The following is a 22,796-nucleotide window of genomic DNA, read 5'->3' on the forward strand; positions in this document are numbered from 1 at the left end:
ATGGATTATTTTTTTTTTGTACTGAAAAGGAAATGCAAGTGATGTCAGACTTCAGTTTATGTTCAACCATGTCCTCTTTACTGTGGAGTTCTATATTCAGAGCTCTGCATAACAGTGAAGATTTTCTTTGTAGCATAAAGATCACCAGAAGCATATACACTGCCCTCCAGAACTACAGGGAACGTGTATATTTTGAGCCACCAGCCACAAAACACCCCCGAAGCATCAATGATTCACCCCTATATTTTACAGCTTGAGTATTGGGTGCTTTTTATTGTATGCAGTCGCCCTGTTTTGCCAAACAATCTGATTGTTTGCATTTTTTATAACTCTGTATGTTCATAAAAACTGCTGTAAGTTCCCTTTAAACTATTGAAATTAATACATATAGAATAATACATTGTTTATTGTGCTTTAATGCCCAAGAAATGATTAAAATGGCCTAGGAAGCATCTCTACGATGTCAAGATCTATCAGTATGCAAACTGGGCAGTGCCTTCATGGCCTCTAACTATCCGTTTAGCCATGCGACTAGCTCACATCTGTGACACGTAGACACACAGAAACATGAGAGTTTATTATCTGAGTGTCAGTTTACTTCATCTTATTCTAAATAATAGTCAAACCTCTCAGAATAAAGGATGACAACCTCTAAATAAAGTCTTTTTAAATTGAAAAAAAGCAGGAATTGGCAACAAATTTGATGTAAACATCAACCTAATTGTAATTAGTGATGTAAGGAGAGCTTTAGAGTTCTGTCAGTACTTCAGTGTAGCATTAAAATGAAGCACTCCTTTGCTTTCTTACAGTTGTTTTTAGGTGTTCTTCTGATTTTAGTTCTATTGCCAAAGTGTTGCCCCAGTCACATACTCCGTCAGCATTTCACAGAATAAACACAGGCTGAAATTCTCTCTCTCTCTCTCTCTCTCTCTCTTTCCACTCCACACACACAATGTTAGGCCAAGGCCTTGGTACTTGCGTCAGTGGCAGACCTCAGGCTGTTTTCATGAGCTGCGAGGCCGCTTGGGAGAGCAACAATCATCTTAAGCAACTCAGTGCTCTTCTTTGCTTTTCTTTGTCTTTGTGGAGAATTAGGTTTAAATGCCAAGCTGATTTGAAATTAGCAATGTAGTTATTTGGTTAGGTGAAAGAATAGATACTTTTGTTGATTCCGTTATCTCTTAGCTGGGCTGAGATGGAAAGATTAACCTCTTAGCATGGCTAGATTTCTCATTAGTCATACTGGAGCATAACTGACCATACTAAAAAAGAACACAAGATGACTAAGAGACTGGGAATAATAAGTTCGTCCAGTTCTGCTGGTGCGATTTGCCTTTTGCCTTATTGCCTTTTGCCTCATTCTAAATCTGTTTGTGTCTCTTGGGTAGATATGGTGGACACACAGACATTCTCCTGGCCCATGGGATTTGGCCTAAGCGCTCTGGACCTGGAGGGACTTGACGACAGCTCGCACTCTCTGGACATGAAGCCTTTCACCGCACTCAGTGACTATACACCCATCTCTGGCATCGAGTACGCACCCAGCCCGGGCCAGAGCGAGACAACGCACATGATGGATCTGACGCACATGTACAACTACAGAGCCCAAGAGAACAACTATAGAGCCCATGAGAACAGCTACAGACTGCAAGAGAACAGCTATAGACCGCAAGAGAACAGCTATAGAGCACAAGAGAGCAGCTATAGAGCACAAGAGAACAGCTATAGCACACAAGAGAACAGCTATAGAGCACAAGAGAGCTGCTATAGAGCACAAGAAAGCAGCTATAGAGCACAAGAGAACAGCTATAGAGCACAAGATATCAGCTATAGACCACAAGAGAACAGCTATAGACCACAAGAGAACAGCTACAGAACTCAGGAAGACAACTACAAAGTACATGAAACCCAAAGTATGAACCATACTTTTTTTCAAATACTGTTAAAATCATGAGCTTTTCTCTCCATGTCAAAAGTAATGTGTTTTTTTTTTTGTCACTCATAGTGCTTCTGATGCTTCTGGTCATGGATTAAGTTAGTTCTAGTTTATCACTGAAAATAATTCTTAATTCTGGTGTCAGAAACTTCCTCACTGAGGATTTCTTTCCAGAAATCCTATATGTACACATTAGCTATGTTGTATGATATATATATATATATATATATATATGTGTGTGTGTGTGATGGATGTACATCCAATGGACCTCATTTACCCATCTTTTAGCAAAGTTGTGTGTACATGCTTTTGTAGGCCAAACCAACACTGATTTTCTTTCTACACATGTGCATATGTTCATAAATGCTGATCACCCATAAATGACCAAGCGCATTCATGGCACAGCTGATTTACCTTTAGTGACACCCACAAAGCTCCAAAAAGTTTGTAAAAATTACTTCACAACAGTAACAGTATCTATATTTAATCCTAACACTGAAATATAGATGAAGAAACGAATCACATTATTGTTCATACACATTAATTCATAACAAACATAATCATGTCATGAAAGTAAACCATGTTTTTTTGTTGTTTTGCTTTTAAAACAGTCCCGGGCTGCCGATAGCTTTTTAAATACATGCATATTTTGTGTCAGGTTTGTAAAACATTGAGCTACTCCTGATGAAGTATATTGTGGTCCTTTCAATCAGGTTCGATTAAACTTGAGCCCGAGTCTCCACCACAGTATGCAGAAAACAGCATGATGTTCACAAAACAGCATGAAGATCCTTCCACCTCGGTTTTAAACATTGAGTGTCGAGTGTGTGGGGACAAAGCTTCAGGATTCCACTACGGGGTTCATGCCTGTGAGGGATGCAAGGTACAGATAATGAATTCATTCCTGCAAATATCATAGGATTATGTGTTACAGGGCTGAAAACAATCGCCAGTTGGCATCTTAAAGCCAGAATCTAAGTATAATTTTCTTCCCCTAAGCACATAGTTTGGTATCATTCGATGCAAGCATCAAACCCAAGTAGGAAGTGTTGATTTTCATTTCAATATCTGAAAGAAGAACTGTACTTTAAAAGTGATTTAGATGACACCATAGTTCTATTTGTTGCATTACATTATGACATTTCTAAGCATCAGAGGTGTCTTCTTATTCTAAGAAGTGGATGTATGTGTAACTGTTCATACAAGATACAAGTTATTTTCTTGAACTACAGATGAGCCTCTGTCATATACTCGTTTATGAGCAGCGAGTGCCCAAAAATTCTCCCTCCCGTCATTCAGATAAATTAAGTTTCATTTCACACCCAGACATGTAGACAAGGTCAAAAGGTGTCTGGATATCTTTCCTCTGTCTGTCACTTGAACCACAAAAGCCCCATTGCAAGTTTCCATTCAGAGAAATATATATGGGCAGAGAGATGTGTCTGAATAAGAATAATCATGTGAGTGGGTGAACCAGACTTATTTCCATTCCACACATTCGAGACACGGGGGCTTGTTAATGTAGGCAGACAGGTAGGTGCGTGGTTTTGATGATATACCTTTAGAAAATCGATTAGTACAACAACATGAGTCTAAATGGAATTACCCACACTTGGTCAACATGATGTTGTACAGTTTAGGAGGGGAAATGTTAAAAAGCAGGGCCCATGATCTGTGTAATCGGACAATATCAAGTTCAAGTAAATATGTTACAACTTTTTTATAAGAAACTTTTTATGACTTACATGGGTTTGGGTGGGCGGATGAGGGGGTGGGGTGTTGGGTGGGAGGGGGGTATGGGGGTATATTTCTCCTAATATACACGACATCCAAATTTGAGGTATAGTGAGAAAGTACCTAAACATGATTTTTATCATTTTGTCCCATCAAGTAACAATGCCTGATGTTAGGTTCAGCCAACCAGGTTAATACACAAATTGTTCTAAAATACAAAAGCCATTTTGGGTGGAGTGTTATTTGGCCCAACTTCCTCTTTCTATTTATAGTCCAAAATGCTGCTAAAAATAACAATAAAGTGATCGAGGGGGACAGAAGGTACATGAAAAACATCCTCTCAGCTTATAATGTTTCCTATGCTTCTTGTAGACACAGTTCGATGCTAATAAGAAGTGCCAGAGATTGTTTAGAGGAATTCTAATAGAAATTCCCCAAAATGATGATAAGTGAAATGGAAAAGGGAATTTATTCCTGTGTAATTTTAATCCTGTGTAATGTGGAGGGAAATGGTGTTATTATTAGTAAACATTATTTAATTTTCTGTTTTCATTCAATTAGTTTTCAATACATTTGTAGTAATTACCACAATTTAATGTATTATTTATAAGTAGTCTGACTTGAGTAATGACTAAATCACATATGTGGGTCAGATATGTAGGTAAAATACAGCTCACTGCACAAACTTGCAATAAATAATATTTAAAATGACCAGTAGTGTGCTATAACTCAACATATTCACACTATCTAAATTCATTACATCTAAAAATGATTCAGAAACATGGTGGGTAATGGTATGATTCAGTGATTGACTCCAAATTACAAAATGTATTAGTGTACAGACCTATAAATACTCTATGTTGAAAAAAGAAAAGCTGATGGAGCCTGAAAAACAAAAGAGATGAGAGAATAAAGAAATATATACAAAAATACTGATGTGATCCATGCAGAAGTTGAGTTTGACACTCCTGGACGAAATGATAAGATGGATGGATGGATGGATGGATAAATAAGTGAGACTATAAGATCATATAGATAAACATTATACATTGCCTATCAGGAGACCCGTTATCTTTGAGTGAATAATGACTTCGCTCTTTTACTGTTGGTTTAAAGCTCGGGTGGTATGGCTGCATGTTTTCTCTCCAATCAAGCAGGAGCCACTCCTGATAGTTGATTGAAGGCCAGGATCAGCTGAAGGGTGGAATCAGGCATGACTTCTGCTTGGTTGGAATGAAAACCTGCAGCGACACCAGGTCTTTATGGATAAGATTGGCCAATCCCAGCTTAAAGCATGTACAGTGGATATATAAAAATTTTTTGTAATGTAAAAAAAATGAAACCAAGATAAATCCTGTCAGAACCTTTTCTACCTTTATTGTGAAATTGCAAACTATAAACTAAATTGAAAAATAAAAAATAAGAATCATTTAAGGGGGAAAAATTAAAAAATAAAAAATGTACAGTAACCTGGTTACATAAGTGTGCACACCCCTAAACTAATATTTAGTTGAAGCACCTTTAGATTTATCATGGCATTCAATCTTTTGAGTAAGAGTCAATCAGTCTGGCAGATCTTGACTTAGCAATATTTTGCCATTCTTCCTTGCAGAAGCATTCTAACTCTGTCAAATTGGCTGGGCATCTCCTGTACACAGCCCTCTTCAGGTCACTCCACAGATTTTCCATTGGATTTAGATCTAGACTCTGACTAATTCATTCCAAAACCTTGATCTTGTTTTGGTGAATCCATTCCTTTGTTGATTTGGAGGTGTTCTTCGGGTCGTTGTCATGCTGAAAGTCGAAATTCCTCATTATCTTGAGTGTTTTAGCAGAAGCCTTAGGGTTTTGTGCCAAAATTGACTAGTATTGGAGCTATTCGTTATTCCCTCCACCCTGATTAAACCCCCAGTTTCAGCTGAAGAAACGCAGCCCCAAAGCATGATGCTGCCACCCCCATGCTTCACTGTGGGGATGGTGTTCTTTTGGTGATGTGCTGTGTTTTTTTTTGGGGTTTTTTTGTGCCAAAAAAGTTCAACTTTGGTCTCATGAAACCATAACACATTATTCCACATGGTTTTGGGAGATTGGATGTATTTTTGTTTCTAACTTTTTTTTAAGCCGGGTTTGGATTTTTTTTTTTTTCGGTTAAAAAAGGCTTCCGTCTTGCCACCCTATCCCATAGCCTAGACATATGAAGAATTCGGGAGATTGTCACATGTTGGGAGCAACTAGCACTTGCCAGAAATTGCTGCAATTCTTTTAATGTTGCTGTAGGCCTCTTAGCAGCCTCCCTGAGCAGTTTTCTCCTGGTCTTCTCATAAATCTTTAGAGGAATGTCCTGTTCTTAGTAATGTCACTGTTGCACCACATTTTCTCCACTTGTAGATTATTGTTATTACAGTGTTCCATGGTATATCCAATGCCTTGGAAATTTTTTGTAACCCTCTCCTGATTGATATTTTTTAACAATGAGATCCCGTACCTGCTTTGTAAGCTCTTTGCGGCCCATGGCTTTTCTAGTTGGTTGTAACCAAGAAGCTGTCAGGAAAGTTCCTATTGGAATATCTGTACTTCATTTGAGGGTAATCACTCACACAATTTAACACAAGTTTTAATCACATTCAAACTTGTGTTAAATTAGCATTTAACACAAGTCTGAATGTGATTAGTTGATTTTGAACAGTGCCACATCCCCAATTATAAAAGATTGTGCACACTTATACAAGCTGGGGGTTTTCTGTTTTTCTTTTTTTCCCTAAAACATTTCTGGTTGTTTGTCACTTGATTGTTATATGTTGCAATTTCACAATAAGGTGAAAAAGGTTCTGGCATGGTTTAACTTAGTTTCATTTTTTTTACATCACAAAAACCTGCCATTTTAACAGGGGTGTGTAGAATTTTTATATCCACTGTATGTGAAAAACTGGCAGGATTTTAATATCATGTTAGGTTCTGTATAGGACGATATACTTTTCATGTTTGTTTTGCTTTTTTTGTCTGAGAGTGAAAAAAAACTTAATCATTCAACTTTCCCAGTGCTTCAGTTAACCATTATATTATAGTGTTCCAGTGTAGGGACACGGACACTACGTGGTCACACCAAGCAGGGGAGGTTGGGGGAGGTTGGGGGGGTGGGGGTCTGGGCGGTATGGGGGTGTATTTCTCCAATACACACTACATGTAAATTTGAGGTATAGTGAGAAAGTACCTAAACATAATTTTATGCTTTTGTCCCATCTGGTAACAATGCCTGATGTTAGGTTCAGCCAACCAGGTTAATACACAAATTGTTCTAAAATACAAAAGGGCTGGTGTCACTGCAGGTTTTCATTCCAACAAGCAGAAGTCATGCCTGATTCCACCCATTAGCTGATCCTGGACTTCAGTTGACTATCAGGAATCTGCAGCCACATCGCCCCTTTTTGCAGATATGATTGGACATCACATTTTACCAACTTGCCATTTGGGAGCCATTTATAAATTTGCTTACTGCAAAAAATAAATAAATAAAATAAATCTCTGAGACCTTCCTAACAGACAAGACCTTGGGCACATTTTAAGTAGATTTTTTTAATGTGCATCTGCTGAGGACAATTAAAATGAGGATCTAACAATACATATCATGTTATGTTAACATTCCAGGTCACAAGTTTATTGTTGCCAAATCTGAGCTCAAAGGATTGTTACTAACCTTCGCTTGTATTCTCAGGGGTTCTTTCGCCGCACAATTCGCCTAAAGCTAGTCTACGATCATTGTGACCTGCACTGCCGCATCCACAAGAAAAGTCGCAACAAGTGCCAGTACTGCCGCTTCCAGAAGTGCCTGATGGTGGGCATGTCGCACAATGGTGAGATCCGCTTTTACCTCATGTTCTATTGTTGCAATCAATGTCCCGCTGACCAAGTCGTAGACAATGTCTTTTGATTTTATAGCAACTTGAATTTTGAGATGTGTTCAAATAAACAAACAAATAAATACATAAGCTACTTAAAATTTATCTAATAATAAAAAACAGTGTATTGGAATACACAAGCATAAAATAAAAGATGAAGTAAAAATATAAAGACAAAAATAAGCATAAGGTTAATGTAAATATATAAATAGAATCAAATCAATAAAACAGTATTGTAAACAAAACCTAGTGTTCCACATTTGGCAAGAAAAATGAAAACATGAAAAAGAAAAATGAAAAACTATGGAATATTTTGGCCAAAAATGGTTAAATTGCTAATAATAGCAATTGCTTAGTTTCAGCATTAGTGGCATTGCCGTTTGGAGAAGAGTCATTCCTTTGCTGGAAGGGCCTTCTGTTTCAGAGAAAACTATTTCCGGCCGAGGCACACGTTCAAGGCATGTTGCTGTAGCAGTGAGGCAGCAGCACTTTGGCCTGCTCCTCTCGTCGCTTCCTCTTTGCGGTCGCCAGCTGCATCGACTGTGGCTTTATTGTAAGAGTGTGCAGAGCGCCTAAACGTGTGCCGCCACATGACTCTCGAACAGACTTTCCTTGACACGTAGCACCCTCATTCACACCCCCTGCAACCTCAAAACAAAGCAGTACTATTCTAATATCAGCAACTGTTCAGTCAAAGCTGCCATCTGCTAATAGAGACCTAAAGCGTTTGTAATTATAGCAGGTATAGCTGATCTTAAACAACATTATAGCTAGTTGTACTCTTCACATTTTGGCTTCTGTGGTTTGTCATGTAAACTTTTTCTACTAGCTGAATCAGAGGAACATTACTATTTTGGGCATGATGTGTCTCTTTGCAGGAAGGACCTGTTGTTTCATAAACAAACTATTTCTGATTGAGGCACTGTCAAGCTGAGCTAGCTGATTAGACACTATTGCATTAAGTTAACTAAGTAATGTTAAAGTTAAATGTTAAATGATAGTGTTAAGTCCACATTGCATTGCAGCAGCATTGATTTTAAAAATGTGCAACATGGGGACAATAGTAATAAACATGGAAAAACAAACAGACACGCAAGCCTTCATCGCACCACAGTTCTAGGTGGTCATCTGTATAGCAAGGACAGCCAGGACCTAGCAAGAGACATACTGTTGTCTGCCTGCTGGATTGGATGTTGAGAATCTTCTAAAAATTAAGCCAATGAATGCTGAGAAATTATAAACGGATTCATTATTCATCATGTTGGGTAAACAACTGACAGCTAAAAACTTGCTTTCAGTATGATAATGGTTTTCCAGTTGAAGTAAACATAATTAACACCTACCTGGAGTACACACACATACAAAATAAATTATAGAAAATTTTTAAAAAATTATTTTTTTTAAGCCTGTAAGCTACACAGTGCTTAATTAAAGAAAAACAAAACAATATTAAAGCAACTATGCATAAATATAAAATTTTGATGGATTTTATACAAGGAGTACTTCTGACAGTTAAAACCTCCGAACAGTGTATACATGAATAAAGATAAACTAAGTAAAATGTATTCTGTTTTTTAAACTGATCAAATTTAAAAAGTTCTTGGTAGCTTTTGACGTTTGAGTTGTTCTATATGCAATCTCTATTTTCACATTTCTTACCTACATCAACTTGCCTTTCAGAAACGTTTTCTATGGCGTAATGTATAAAACACTGCTGAATTCCACACATAAAACTGACTATCCTCTGTTTTGGTATATTAAAACAGAAGAGGTTCGCTGAAATAGAAATATAGCAAAATTATTTTATAGTATCTTCCATGTTTTGTGCGATATAGCCCTTTAACACAGAGTTGATCCCGCTTTCCTGTTATAGCAATTGCCACTCTTCTGGGAAGGCTTTCCACTAGATTTTGGAGCATGGCTGTGGGGATTTGCCCATTCTTGCACAAGAGCATTAGTGAGATCTGACACTGATGTTAGGTGAGGAGGCCTGGGTGTTGGTGTTCCAGCTCATCCCAAAGGTGTTCACTGGGGTTGAGGTCAGGGCTCTGTGCAGGTCACTCAAGTTCTTCCTTTCTAAGTTCTTCCTCACTTTGTGCCCAGACGCACTGTCCTGCAGGAACAGGTTTGGGCCTCTTAGTTCCAGTGAAGGTAAATTGTAATGCTACAGCATAGAAGGACATTCTGTCCAATTTTGTGCTTTCAACTTTGTGGCAACAGTTTGGAGAAAGCTCACATAAGGGTGTGAAGGTCAAGTGTCCAAAAACTTTTGGCCATGTAGTGTACCTGTCAGCCATTTCAACTTTCTCTGTGCCGGATGTGTTTATGAGAGTGCAGAATGCAGGTGTAGCTCACAGAGCACTGAGGTTATCTGAGTTTATCCTTATCAGTGCCGCTGCCTCTCGTTGGCTGCCTTTGTTTTCCCTCCACTCACATCGCTTGCTCGCCCTCCCTCTATCCCGCATTTCACGCTGGTTGGGTGAAATCTCATCAGACTTTTCTTCTTCTTTATCAATGATTGATGAAGGCAGAGCGGTAAACACGCCGTGTCACTGTTGCTGGCTCACTGCCGCCCTGTTGTACGGTGTGAGTGATATAGGGAGGCGTGTGCACGTTTACAAAAGGTGTGATGCCCGTGCTGGCTCACTATTAATCAGAAGAGTTTTGCAACAAGTCAGGGCACATGGAGAAAAAAGTCGACATCAACTTCCTACCATTAAAAATGTTAGATAAGTGTAAGCCACTGGTTTGTTGGCTTAAAGGCACAGAGGGCTTGACGCTTCACACGTCATCTTTTCAACCACTTTCTACCCCCAAGACAAATACTTATGTGTGGGAGAGAACCCAAATTACAGGTTTGGAAGAGCTGCATGGAGCATCTGGGTTTGTACAAGTAATGAACCTTTAATGCACAGACTAACCGCTGTTTAAAAGATTTTTCATCATTTTTTTGACAGAAAAATATTGGTCACTTGGAAATGACTCAAATTCAGTAGTAATAATAATTATTAATTGTGATTAAGTACTAGTTTCAAAAATTAGCTGCATTGTTCGTAAAAGTCAAGGAAATCAGTTCACTCAGCTGAGAGCCATAAATGAAATCACAGTGTTATCATCATCAGTGTCATATAACTAGAATGAATGTGTGACAGAAAATCATGGCTGTCTTTTTAAGCTATTGCCTTTGAACCAACACCCAATCTTAAAAATCTCAGTACTACGTGAGGAGAAAGCACAGATTAGCCGGGTATTGCGTCGGCACAATCAATCAATTACAGGTAGTATAAAGTCAGGCCACCTGATACTGAGTCATCAGGTGATACTGTGCCGTTGCATGCTTTCCACCTCTTGAAATCATCAGTGAGAATCATCCTTGCATTATTTTTCATGAGAGAACTAACAATCATTATATATGTGCTTATGTACAATCCTTTGGTATGGTTTTGGCCTGAACTAAAAGGCATTTTCAAGGGGAAAACCTTTCCGGAATTTTAAAAGGAATTTAAGTGGATGCAGGAAACACACTCCTCAGACAGGTCACTCTGACATTCCCCAACATCCCCACGCACTAAAAAACAAACTCCCTATTTCTTTTTATACATCCCACCCACTGATCCCTGGAGTGACCATGTCGTAAGTTGACCATGTTGGATTTGGGATTTCAGGGGAGTTTATTTGAACATTTTTGGCCTGTTTGTCTTTTTCCCAGCCATTCGCTTTGGCCGCATGCCCCAGGCAGAGAAGGAGAAGCTCTTGGCTGAGGTTTCCTCCGATCTGGAGCACATGCACCCGGAGGCGGCTGACTTAAGGGCCCTGGCCAAGCATCTTTACGAGAGCTATCTGAAGAACTTCCCCCTGACCAAAGCCAAGGCCAGGGCCATCCTCTCAGGGAAAACCAGTGACAACGCTGTGAGTTTGCTTTTTATATACAATATATTAAAAAATGCATTTCAGATGCATATCAGCTGAAAAAAACTTGTAGTGATTAAAAATGCCAATGCGTCTTTTTCTGTATGTTATTAGTTTACAATTCGCTTTAGTTTAGTTTATAATAGTATAATTCACCGTCACCAAACCAATGCAGAGCTAAATAAAGAAACCTCAAGGCAGGAAATTCAGTTAGCCTAGCCATTTAGTCACTAAATTCCACAAGATAAATTCCAGTGTCAGGTTTCAGATAGCAGACGTGTCAGTGGTTATGTACATTACTTATCTGAACTTATCATAGAAGTCAGTCTAGAACAGCATGTTTTTGGCAGCTTTAAGGAAGAAATACAGGTTTTTAATACATGCTGGCTAGAAGACCACTTTTTTTTTAAACTTTTTAAACATGCGTGATGTTCTAGACCGATATTCAGATATGTGGTGTAAAAAAAAACCCTGACATACCTGTATATCCGTAATCTGAAGCTCGAATTGAACTCCTTAGTTAACATGTTTGTTGGCGTCCAAATGACAAGGCTTCCTGAGTTTGCTGGCTAGATACCTTATAATTTTAGAAGGCAGCAGCACGCTATAATTTTATAAGCATGTTTTTTTATATATATCAGGTTTATGGGCTATGAACTTACTATGAATTCAAAGCATTTTATTGTGACCTGTACAGACTGTTTCCCACAGACTTTAACAATAAATCCAACACCAGTAACCGTAAATAGAGACAATACAACAGAGCACGTTCAGGTAGTAGACAGCAATCAGACATTACATTCAGTAACAAGCAGCATACTCTGATTGAATACATTAGACATCAGCTGAAGTGCATAGTAGAATAATATGAAAGTGCATGTTAGTATTAAATAGAAAAACATCAATAAAGAATAACAGTCAAAAATCTTGAGTGGTTACTAATTCCATGGACTTAAAACTAGCATAGTCTTAATGTGTTCACTATTATACAAAAAAAAGAAAAATCCTTCTATTTGTATGTGCAATTAATTAATAGTCATTCCAGTTTGACCATTGGTCACTTGACCACTTGTTTTTAAACCAAAATATGATCATTTTAATCCACTACTGTATATATATACATATTATATCCCTTTACCCTTTTTTGGCAAAAAGTTTTAAATTTTTTAATAATTTTTTTTTCTTTATTTTTAATAATCATCAATACAGAAACTTTCAAATGAGATTAATGTAGCATCTAAAATTAGATATTTTTTTTCATCCCTAGCTCAAAGCTTTTACCAAGTCAAGAGCAAACACAGAAGATTTTTGTCTATATTGTTGATAATGAATAGCAAATCTGGGCATATCTCTTAATTAAACAGCAACTGTATAACATGAATCTTTTAACACAAGGCAGGGAGTGATGCTCTAAACTCAAGATAGGTAGATTTATGAGTAAAAATATAAACAAATATATTCTAACTGGAGTCATTGTGTTGTAGATTTTGTCTTATTTCTAACTTAGTATCTTTTTTGATGAGGCTAGACACACATCTACAATATTTTATTTTAAAATTCTTAATTTAAACATATGGTGTAAATAGAAAATACAATATTTCTGCAAGCATCACTAGCAGGAGATATCAGCAAGGCTGTTGGACACTTGTTTTGACTGGCATGGCCTACGATATGAGCCTAAACGTGGCTGTGTCGAGAATGCGGAAATATTTACGAAGGCCACAGAATTGTAACGCTGTAAACCTGTACAGCTCTTGCTGTAAGCCTAAAACATGTTCCAGTATATTTCCAAACAGCAGACTTGGCATGCTCATGCTTTTTTTTTCCAAATAAAAAAAAGTACTTGTACTGTAGCAGGCTCTAGCATAAGCCCGTAAACCATTTTAGGACAATTCCTAATTCACTTTTACAGGTGTTATATAAAATATATAAACATGTCCACTCCTGCAAGAGCTCACACAGCACGCTCGGCCCAGAGGTGATTAACTTAAGGAGAAATATGTCACCTTGGGATTTCAGACAATCAGAATATTTTTTCTCTGCGTATACAAGAGTAAACACCTCGGGGATGATTTGTCTAGAATCCCAGACACCATTTTAACAACTAATCCCTACCTTGAATGCGAATGTCTGCTCTAGTTCAGGTTCGAAACCTCACCTAATTTAGTACGCGACAGCACAGGGAGGACAAAAGGACAGCAGAATGCTGCTTATCCTGCAGTGACGTTAGGTCTGCTAAGCAATAGTAAAAACAAAAAAAAGGAGTGATGGATAAGATTCTCTCATTTCACTATTTTGTGTATTAAAAGTGGCTTTCACAAGACTCCACAAATGAGTTCAGTTCCAACATAAAGTGGAAGTCATCACTATAGACGTGTCACTATAGGTCTGTTTTATAGATTTTGATAGCTTGATAGAGTTTATAGATTGATCAACCGCTGCACGTTTAATAAATAAAGTTGGCCAACGTTGGAAGAAAACGCTGATTTATTGTCAATCCAGTGTTCCGGCTCTCCGAAGGGAAACATTGTATGTGGGAGAACATTTTTGAGGTCAGATTTATCAAAAAGATATCAGCCCTCAACTGGAAATGCTGCAGTTCAACAGTACCCTTACCTCAGATGACTTATTTAAAAAAAAAAAAAAAAAAAAAAAAACACCCTTGAGACAAATTCAATTGCATTAATGAATTATTAATATCAATATATTAGCAGCATGCATGTGTTTCCTTCCTGTCCCTGCAGTGCTATATTTTACTATTTGGTGTAGTGATTATGGATCAGGCACCGGATTTTTATTAATAAGAGTAGATAAGTATTGCATTTAAAATATCATATGAATATAAATTATCTGTTTCTTTTGGCACACCATTGCAAAGCACTGCAAGAGAATTATTTGTTAGCAAGTGAAAATGTCTTAACACACATTAGATATTAGATATTGCAGATCATTTTGCTTATGTCAAGCATTTATTACTAATGGTGGGGAAAATTATCTGCCAATAGAACAAGAAAATTTTAAGCTTAATCGCACAATTAACTTAACTAGATTTAATCCAGTTTTTTTTTTTTCCTGATAAGAATTTTGCAATGAGCATTTTTTTTTTAATGTCTGATCTATAAAAAAGCTGTTGAATACCCATCATCTGAAGCATGTTCTTATATCGCATTATTCATATAATCCTTTACATGAGAAAAATTACCAGGTTAACCCCAGTCATATTTAGCTGTATACAACTCCTAAAACAATTCGGTGCTCCCCTCATTTTTCTGCACTCTACCTCATCAGGTTTTCTTTTCTTTTCTTTTTCTTTTTTAAATTTGGGACCCTACTATCATAGTATTCCTACTTTATATCTCAAAGTTATTTGTGATTTCTGTTAGATAAGCGATCAGCAATGTAATGGTATACAGTTAAGGGTGAGAATGTAAAAAAAATACCAAAATATAACAAAATATATCATATTATGTAATTTTATTATTGGTCATGAAATCTATTACCAGGTTCACACAATCGTGATGTTCAGTGTATGTCAGTTTGACTACGACGTAAACGCCATGTCACTAAAGACTCAAGGCATGGATAATACTAAATTTGCTGTGTTGCTGTGTTATCCACATAATCCCTAAAACTAATATTGGCATTATTTCTGAAACCTGTTAAATACTGAAACTTAGTTTCTTTTAGCCCGCAGCTCTTGTGTTATTCACGTAATACCTCATCACACAAGTGAAATTTTATGCTCATAAGCTTGTAAGCTTAAAGCTGTTTCTTTTGCCCCGCAGCCGTTCGTTATCCATGATATGAAGTCTCTGCTAGAGGGTGAACAGTTCATAAACTGTCGTCAGATCCCACGGCAGGACCATCACAGGCGTCTGAGCGTGAGCTCGGTTCAGTCGGACCTGCAGCGCGAGGTGGAGCTGCGATTCTTCCACAGCTGCCAGTCACGCTCAGCCGAGGCAGTCAGCGAGGTCACAGAGTTTGCCAAGAGCATCCCGGGCTTCCTGAACCTCGACCTCAACGACCAGGTGACACTGCTCAAGTATGCAGTCATTGAAGTCCTCATCATCATGATGGCACCGCTCATGAACAAGGATGGCACGCTTATCTCATACGGCCAGATCTTCATGACACGCGAGTTCCTCAAGAGCCTGCGCAAGCCCTTCAGCGAGATGATGGAGCCCAAGTTTGAGTTTTCTGTCAAGTTTAACATGCTAGAGCTCGACGACAGCGACATGGCTCTCTTCTTGGCCGTCATTATTCTCAGTGGAGGTAAGGCACAGGAGCAGGAAGCAAATATATTCAAATCCAAGGGGAGGTTTACCGTCGCGTTAACCCAGCTCCATTATGTAAATGAAAAGGTCTCAGCGACATCTTTTGGGTGTTCATTGATTTAATAGTTAAAACAGATTGAATGATCCTGTAGCAAAACAACAAGTGATAACGCAATTCCCTTTTCTTCACTCACAGTAAATAAACAATAAGTAAAATGTCAGCTAACACTGGATGAAGCATTACTTAATAGGTGTACTTGCTCAATATCACATGGTAACAAGATCTCAAGACGTATGACAGTTTGAGTTGTAAATAAACACTGTCATACTGCTGATTATTTATTACTCCAGTCGTGTGACAAGCACCGAGCCTGAAATCACAAGAATGACAAGCAAATGGTGACAGTGCATTTCATTATACATCTGATTCGAGCTTAGCCTGTCTGCTCCAGTAACACATTAACTCTTACTTCTAAATAAGTTCTCTAAACTAAATTACTGTTTTTAATTAGTTGTTTTACCCCTACAGTCCATCTGACAGATTCAGATGAAGGCATACATGTAACATTGGATGAGAGATTCGACATGTTTTGTCAATAGTAGAGGCCTGCTGTTACTGATTTGGAACTCATACATGTACTGATTATGAATTCTCTAGAAACCTTGCTTAATATTTTATTCTTTTCTGGTGAAAAAGGATTATAAGTTTTATATGTGCCAACCAGTAATGGCAGAGAATGGGTTTGAGGTGATTATTTAAAAAATAAAAAAAATAAAAAAAATTGAGGAAGTGTCCAAAAACTAGATCACTAACTTCAGTAGTACCTCAATATACACACACACATATATATATATATATATATATATATATATATATATATATATATTTTTTTTTTTAAGTAAAAGTTTACAGGAAGGTTACAGAATGGTAGTGATTTTACTTATGATAGTTGTCTGTTTGTGGGCTAATGTAACATTAAATAGCTATCAGAGAGCAAAACCAACTTTAAGCTAGTTAAAAAAAAGAATTTGTAGAAATATTCACACATCAGCATGCTGTCTTTGTTTGAGCGTTAGTGTGTTAAAATTTTATCCTGCTAAAATTTCTCAGGACACTACGCTGCTAAAGTAAACCAAGCACATATAGCTACATATCCCAGAAACCTGTTTTCCTCTCCGTTTGTAGGCAGTCATAATCCTTGAGGATTATTTACATTATTTAGGTAGGAAACATTTACACGAACAGCATTTCACCTCAAACAGTTTCTCCTCTCGACTCCCACACGTATGACTCATCACATGTTTAGCTTATACCAAGCCCAGGTGACAGAAGTTCACATAGATTAGCATTTTATCTGACCTTGTATTAAATCAGAATATACAGATTTCTATTTGGCTGATTCTGCATATTGTTTATCATTATTGTTGCTTCTCATCTCGGCATTAACAAGATGTCTTATAGAGTTATCTCAGATTTATTGGTCACTGTTTTGTGGCCATTTAATAACATCTTACCCTTGAACTTTGATTTTTTTGGATTCACATATGTGAAAAATTAACCTCAAGGACAAAATAACTCATGAGTCAATAATATATGACTTGTATGAAGTAGGAAGGTTCGGACCTTCTAAACAATTGTGTAAAAATATTTAACAGACGTGTAATCAGACTACGTTGTGTTGACTCCTGCAGATCGTCCAGGCCTGCTGAATGTGAAGCCCATTGAGGATCTACAGGAGAATGTTCTCCATTCACTGGAGCTCCATCTTAAAATGAACCACCCGGACTCCCTCCATCTTTTTGCCAAAGTCCTGCAGAAGATGACTGACCTGAGGCAGATCGTTTCCGACCACGTTCACTTAATTCAGTTGCTCAAAGAGTCTGACATCAACATGTGTTTACATCCACTGTTGCAGGAGATCATGAAGGACCTGTATTAGTGTATGGATTGGCTTGTATTAGCTGAACACTTGTGATCATGCTGAGGGTCTTTTTTTTTCTCCCATCTGTGAACAGACAGAGGAAGATGGAGTAATCAGTTTAGCAGTATCAGCATGTTAAACAGAGAAGGTCACTTCTACAATGAGTGAAATTCTGCTATAATGGGAAAGCAAATATATTCTATATTTTATTGGGTTAAAAAAAATGTGTGCAAGTATTTGGAAAGAGCTGCCTGTAAACCTGGATTGGAAATAGTTTTTTTTTTCCCAAGAGAGCGCACCTTCATTTATATTGTTTGCAAAAGAGAGAGTTGGAGAGTTTTAGGAGTTAGTAATAAAAATGTGACATGTGATAAACCAAACATAAACCTAAATGATATAAAGTTTTAAATTCTTTGCTGACATGAACAGCTTAAAATAATATTATCTGTGACAGTTTTGTACATTGTTCTCACTGGGGAATTATATATGTGAAAGCTTTAATTTTTGATTCTATAATGCCTTTTGTAAATACAATAAACAAATTTTTAATGCCAGCCTCTGTGCAGGCCTCGTCATGGCTGTTTTGCATTCAAAATGGTTGATGAAATGCTTGAAATTGTAAATAAATATTTTCACATAACATCTGCCTCAGCTCTGACCCTGATTGACACCTGTGCGAGATATAGCATGTCTTACTAAGTCCACCTTCTCAGTTTGCATTTTTTTTAAATGGCTTCCTCCTGATCGTTGGACTGGCAGTCTCAGTTACACGCAAAGCCATTTCCCAGGCATTACGTCAGCCGTTTATTGTGTGTGTCTCTGAACACACCCTGTAGTGATTGCAAAATCTGACCTCCGCCGCTCCCCACAGCAGCTTCACATCTGCCACTTAATCAGGGAATTATAGCTGACAGGCAGAAGACAGATTTTTTTTGATGTAATTTTGTTTCACTGATTTCTAAACTCAGTGGATGTGTTGGGTAATATGGAGGGACTGTAAAAAGTAATGGATTGTTCACAAATGTTATAAAAGGCTGTTTGCTGCTATAGTTTGGCTCTGGATTACTTGTAGCTTCAAGCAAACTGCAATCCTCAAAAGACAGTTGGATCAGTAACACCAGAAAGCCTTATAAAGCAGAATATATACTCAGTGACCACTTTATTAGGAACACCTGTACACCTGCTTGTTTATGCAGGTATCCAATCAGCCAATCACGTGGAAGCAGCACAGTGCATTACATCATGCAGCTTTCAGTTAACGTCCACATCAAACATCAGAATGGGGAAATGTGATCGCAGCAACTTTGACCGTGGCATGGAGTATTTCAGAAGCTGCTGATCTCCTGGGATTTTCACACACAACAGTCTCTAGAGTTTACACAGATTATTGCGAAAACCAAAAACTTCCAGATGGAAAATGGCTAGACTGGTTCGAGCTGACAGGAAGGCTACAGTAACTCAAATAACCACTCTTTACAACCGTGGTGAGCAGAAAAGCATCAGAGAATCAGCATCACACAACACCTTGAGGCGGATGGGCTACAACAGCAGGTTCCAGGACAGGCAGCCAGGAACAGGAATCTGAGGCTACAGTGGGCACAGGTTCACAGAAACCGGACAGTTGAAGACTGGAAATACATCACATGGTCTTTATCCAATCTTCTACTGGCCAGTTCCGGTGAACCTGTTCCCTGGAAAGGCCACAGCATATGATATGATATGATGATTTGAGTTATATATTACACAGTATATGTAAGAAATAACACCAAACCTAGTCCTGATTACGCTCAGGTTAAGGTCCATTTTGTTTCCACTTTGATTCAGCAAGTTAAAGAAGCCTTTCATGCTTTGAATGATGAGAGAAAAACTTAAGTGGAGTTTAAAGATGCTTTCACTATTATTATTATTATTATTAATATCTATTTCTATTCATTATGATAAAGAAAATGGCAGTACTAGTGAACAAGTTGGCTAGTACCTCCCAACTGCCAAAGAGCCACTGTGGGCTGGGAATTAAAGAAGACATTTAAGCCTCTACAGCTCTGTTCTTGGATTGGATTCTTCCTTGATATCATGTTAGATAAAAGCATCTGCCAAATATCAAATCCAACAAACAACAATAGAACTGTAAAATAAATAACAAATGTCTGTAACAAATTAGGACTTGTATAACAATGAGGTTATTTCATAAACTCATAAAGTTGTTGAGTGAGAAGGGGTCCAGCCTATTCTCCTAAGGCCTGAGTGGGAGCACACAGCAAACACACAGAGCTGCAGAATATTCTGGAACGAGCTCTGCCGCCTGTTTTGATGATGATGATTAAATGTGTTTTTTTGTGTTGTGTCAGCATATCCTTACTTTGTTACTACCGAGTCTCCAATGACCGACTCCTGCCAAGATCCTTCATAGATGCTGCCAAATCATTTCGAAAAATACATTTCCCTGCTTTAAAAGTCCTTAGAAAAACACGGCCAAAGACAGCGTTGGTTTAGGAAACAGTACTCTTGTGCTGTTTATGGTCTCTGAAACGCAGCAGCTTTCATCAGTGCTCCAGGTGTAAATACTACATACTGTATGAATATGAGTGCGTTTGAGTGTGACGTTCGAGACAACACACCTTAAATATACTACTATCATAACAAAGCAGGTCAGCTGAACGCATAGATTTAAAAAATAATAATAATAAAAATGCTCAAGCGACATCCAGTAATTACAAACAACATGTGAAGCTATAATTGTAATTCATTTGTGAATTAATTATCCAGTAAAATATATTCACTCAGAGCCTACAATTATTTTTGGATAAATATATGAAAATTAAAATGAATGAGTAATAAATTGAATAAATGAATGGAAAACTAACAAAATATAATTCATAATCTTCTAATAAAATAAATGAATAAAATAAAGGAGTTATTTTAAAATTATTTAGGGAATTAAAACTTCCCTAATTTATCTTTTTAATTTAATATATAAATCAATATAATTTTATATATTGTATTTTTCAGTTTATTGCTCCATAGATCCTACTTTCTATCTTTGACATGCAGCAACACTTTAATTAAAGTTTCCAAATTAATGATGATCTTTATTTTTCTTGGCACTTACGTGAGAATGATGTGCTGATTGTCTCAGGTTGTGTAACTCACACGTTCAAGTCCTTTCTCAATAAGTTTACATCTTCAGAAGCATTTTGTTTGTACAGTTTATGATGGACTTTTGGCTGAAATATCCTGTTTCTCTTTGTATGTATATGTATATATATATATATATATATATATATATATATATATATATATATATATATATATATATTTAAATGTTAAGAAACACAGATCAGAAAGAAAGAATTTATTATATATATATATATATATATATATATATATATATATATATATATATATATATATATATATATATATATATATATATATATATATATATATATATAAATTTTAAATATATATTTTATATTTAATCTTTAACCAAAAAGGTCCTTAATTGTTAATTTAAAAAAAAAAAAGGTTTAAAAAATTGAAGACAATCCCTTCCATCGAATAAAATTCTGCACAGGTTCTATTCAACATAGGTTTTTAGTAAGCCATTACAATGGGGGGAAAGTAAATTTGTTTCTGTGCTTATACAACTGACTTTGGTGACCTGAACTTACCGAAAAGTCTAAGCAGTGTTCCAGAAATTCAAATGCACAATCTCACTATATCATCTAGGATCTGGAAGTATCTACTTCTGCACTTATTCTTTCCACAATTGATTGCATGTAACCACACAGTGGTTTCACACTAAACTGCTCATGTTTCTAAAGATAACCACAATGGAAAAAGATGCTGTTTAAACAAATGCTGATTACTCAGTCTTAGACATGATCATCAGAAATGCTTAAGAACTTTTCAGTGCTTTTATCCCTGTGTTTCCACCTGCTAAGATCCTCCTACACATGCATAGGAAGACCACAGTATTTAAACTGCTGATCATATCAAAGTCACAGGAAAAAAATGTTCTTTTGAACCTCTTTATCATCATTCATTTGTAAAGAGTCAACATGTAAAATGCCTGTGTGTGTGTGTGTGTGTGCGTATTTTCAATGACTTCTAGGTTTCGATGATTTCTTGCTTCATGCAAATCTGTCTCTTCACATTTCTCAGAAATGCACACTCTCACTAAAGCATTTTCCCTTTTTATCTTTAACTATATGGCCTCTCAGTTCAGTGATTATACAAATATTGTGAGGGTTTGGCGCTCACCCAGAATTTGGTGGATTCTGTAGTCAGTCCATGCGCATGTTCAAGTTTCTGTTGTGGATTTTTTTTTTTTTTTTTTTTACATGCATGGTATTTCTGTTTTTGAGTCCTATACACACTACAAACATGAAGTTGTGGAAGCACTTTGATTAATTAAACTTTCATATGGGGTGTTATTTTACTCTTTCATATAAACCTATTTGGTGCATTTACCAATTTTTAAAAGTAATTATGGCTTAAGATTTCATGTAATCTTTCCATATACATTTCATGCATTCTTTAAACAGCCCAATGCCCAACTTGATGCCCAAGGTGCCTGACAAATACCTTAAGACAACAGATTGGTATAGAATACCCCCTACTGGCTGATGAAAAACTTTTACAGCTTTTATTTAAATCCACTTTATTTATACTGTATACTGTATACTGCATATGAACATTACAGTAATATAAAGTTCCTTTATATGCATTAACATCCCATTATTAGCTAGATCATTCTAAAATTGGGGTTTATTTCACAGAATACTAACAATGATGGTTTTAATGAAATATCTAAAGTCTTAACAACATGTTTCTTTCAATTGCTTTTCTATCATATTATATTTTTGGGACAAAACACCTTACACTAAAATCCTTCCTCTTCATAGTACATGCTGACACTACAATAAGCTATTCTCAAATTATAGTGTGATTTAAAATTTTAAAGAAAATAAACAAATAAGCAATTCAGTATTCTGTTACTATATATTAGGTTTATTCTGATACTTTCATACTCTGGTGCTTTTTTTCTTTCCTTTTAGCGAGAAATTAAAGTAAATGGACCGGAACTAAACACACAAAAAAGTTAAAGCCACCGGACTGTTTT

General features: G+C 36.8%; 1 protein-coding gene across 4 annotated transcripts in view; it reads left to right on the top strand.

Moving 5' to 3' along the window:
* Positions 1-18,225, top strand: part of pparg (peroxisome proliferator-activated receptor gamma) — a 35,882-nt gene extending 17,657 nt beyond the window's left edge. For all 4 annotated transcript variants that reach the window (XM_026932671.3, XM_026932670.3, XM_026932669.3 and 1 more), the window contains exons 2-7: positions 1,389-1,913; positions 2,650-2,819; positions 7,383-7,521; positions 11,276-11,475; positions 15,261-15,747; positions 17,442-18,225. In XM_026932671.3, the coding sequence (XP_026788472.1) occupies positions 1,391-1,913; positions 2,650-2,819; positions 7,383-7,521; positions 11,276-11,475; positions 15,261-15,747; positions 17,442-17,689 (1,767 nt within the window). In that variant the 5' untranslated portion in view covers positions 1,389-1,390 and the 3' untranslated portion in view covers positions 17,690-18,225. The remainder of the gene's footprint in view (positions 1-1,388; positions 1,914-2,649; positions 2,820-7,382; positions 7,522-11,275; positions 11,476-15,260; positions 15,748-17,441) is intronic.
* Positions 18,226-22,796: the final 4,571 nt, after the last annotated feature.

This window comes from Pangasianodon hypophthalmus, chromosome 20 (genome assembly GCF_027358585.1).
Source record: "Pangasianodon hypophthalmus isolate fPanHyp1 chromosome 20, fPanHyp1.pri, whole genome shotgun sequence".
Taxonomy (NCBI): Eukaryota; Metazoa; Chordata; class Actinopteri; order Siluriformes; family Pangasiidae; genus Pangasianodon; species Pangasianodon hypophthalmus.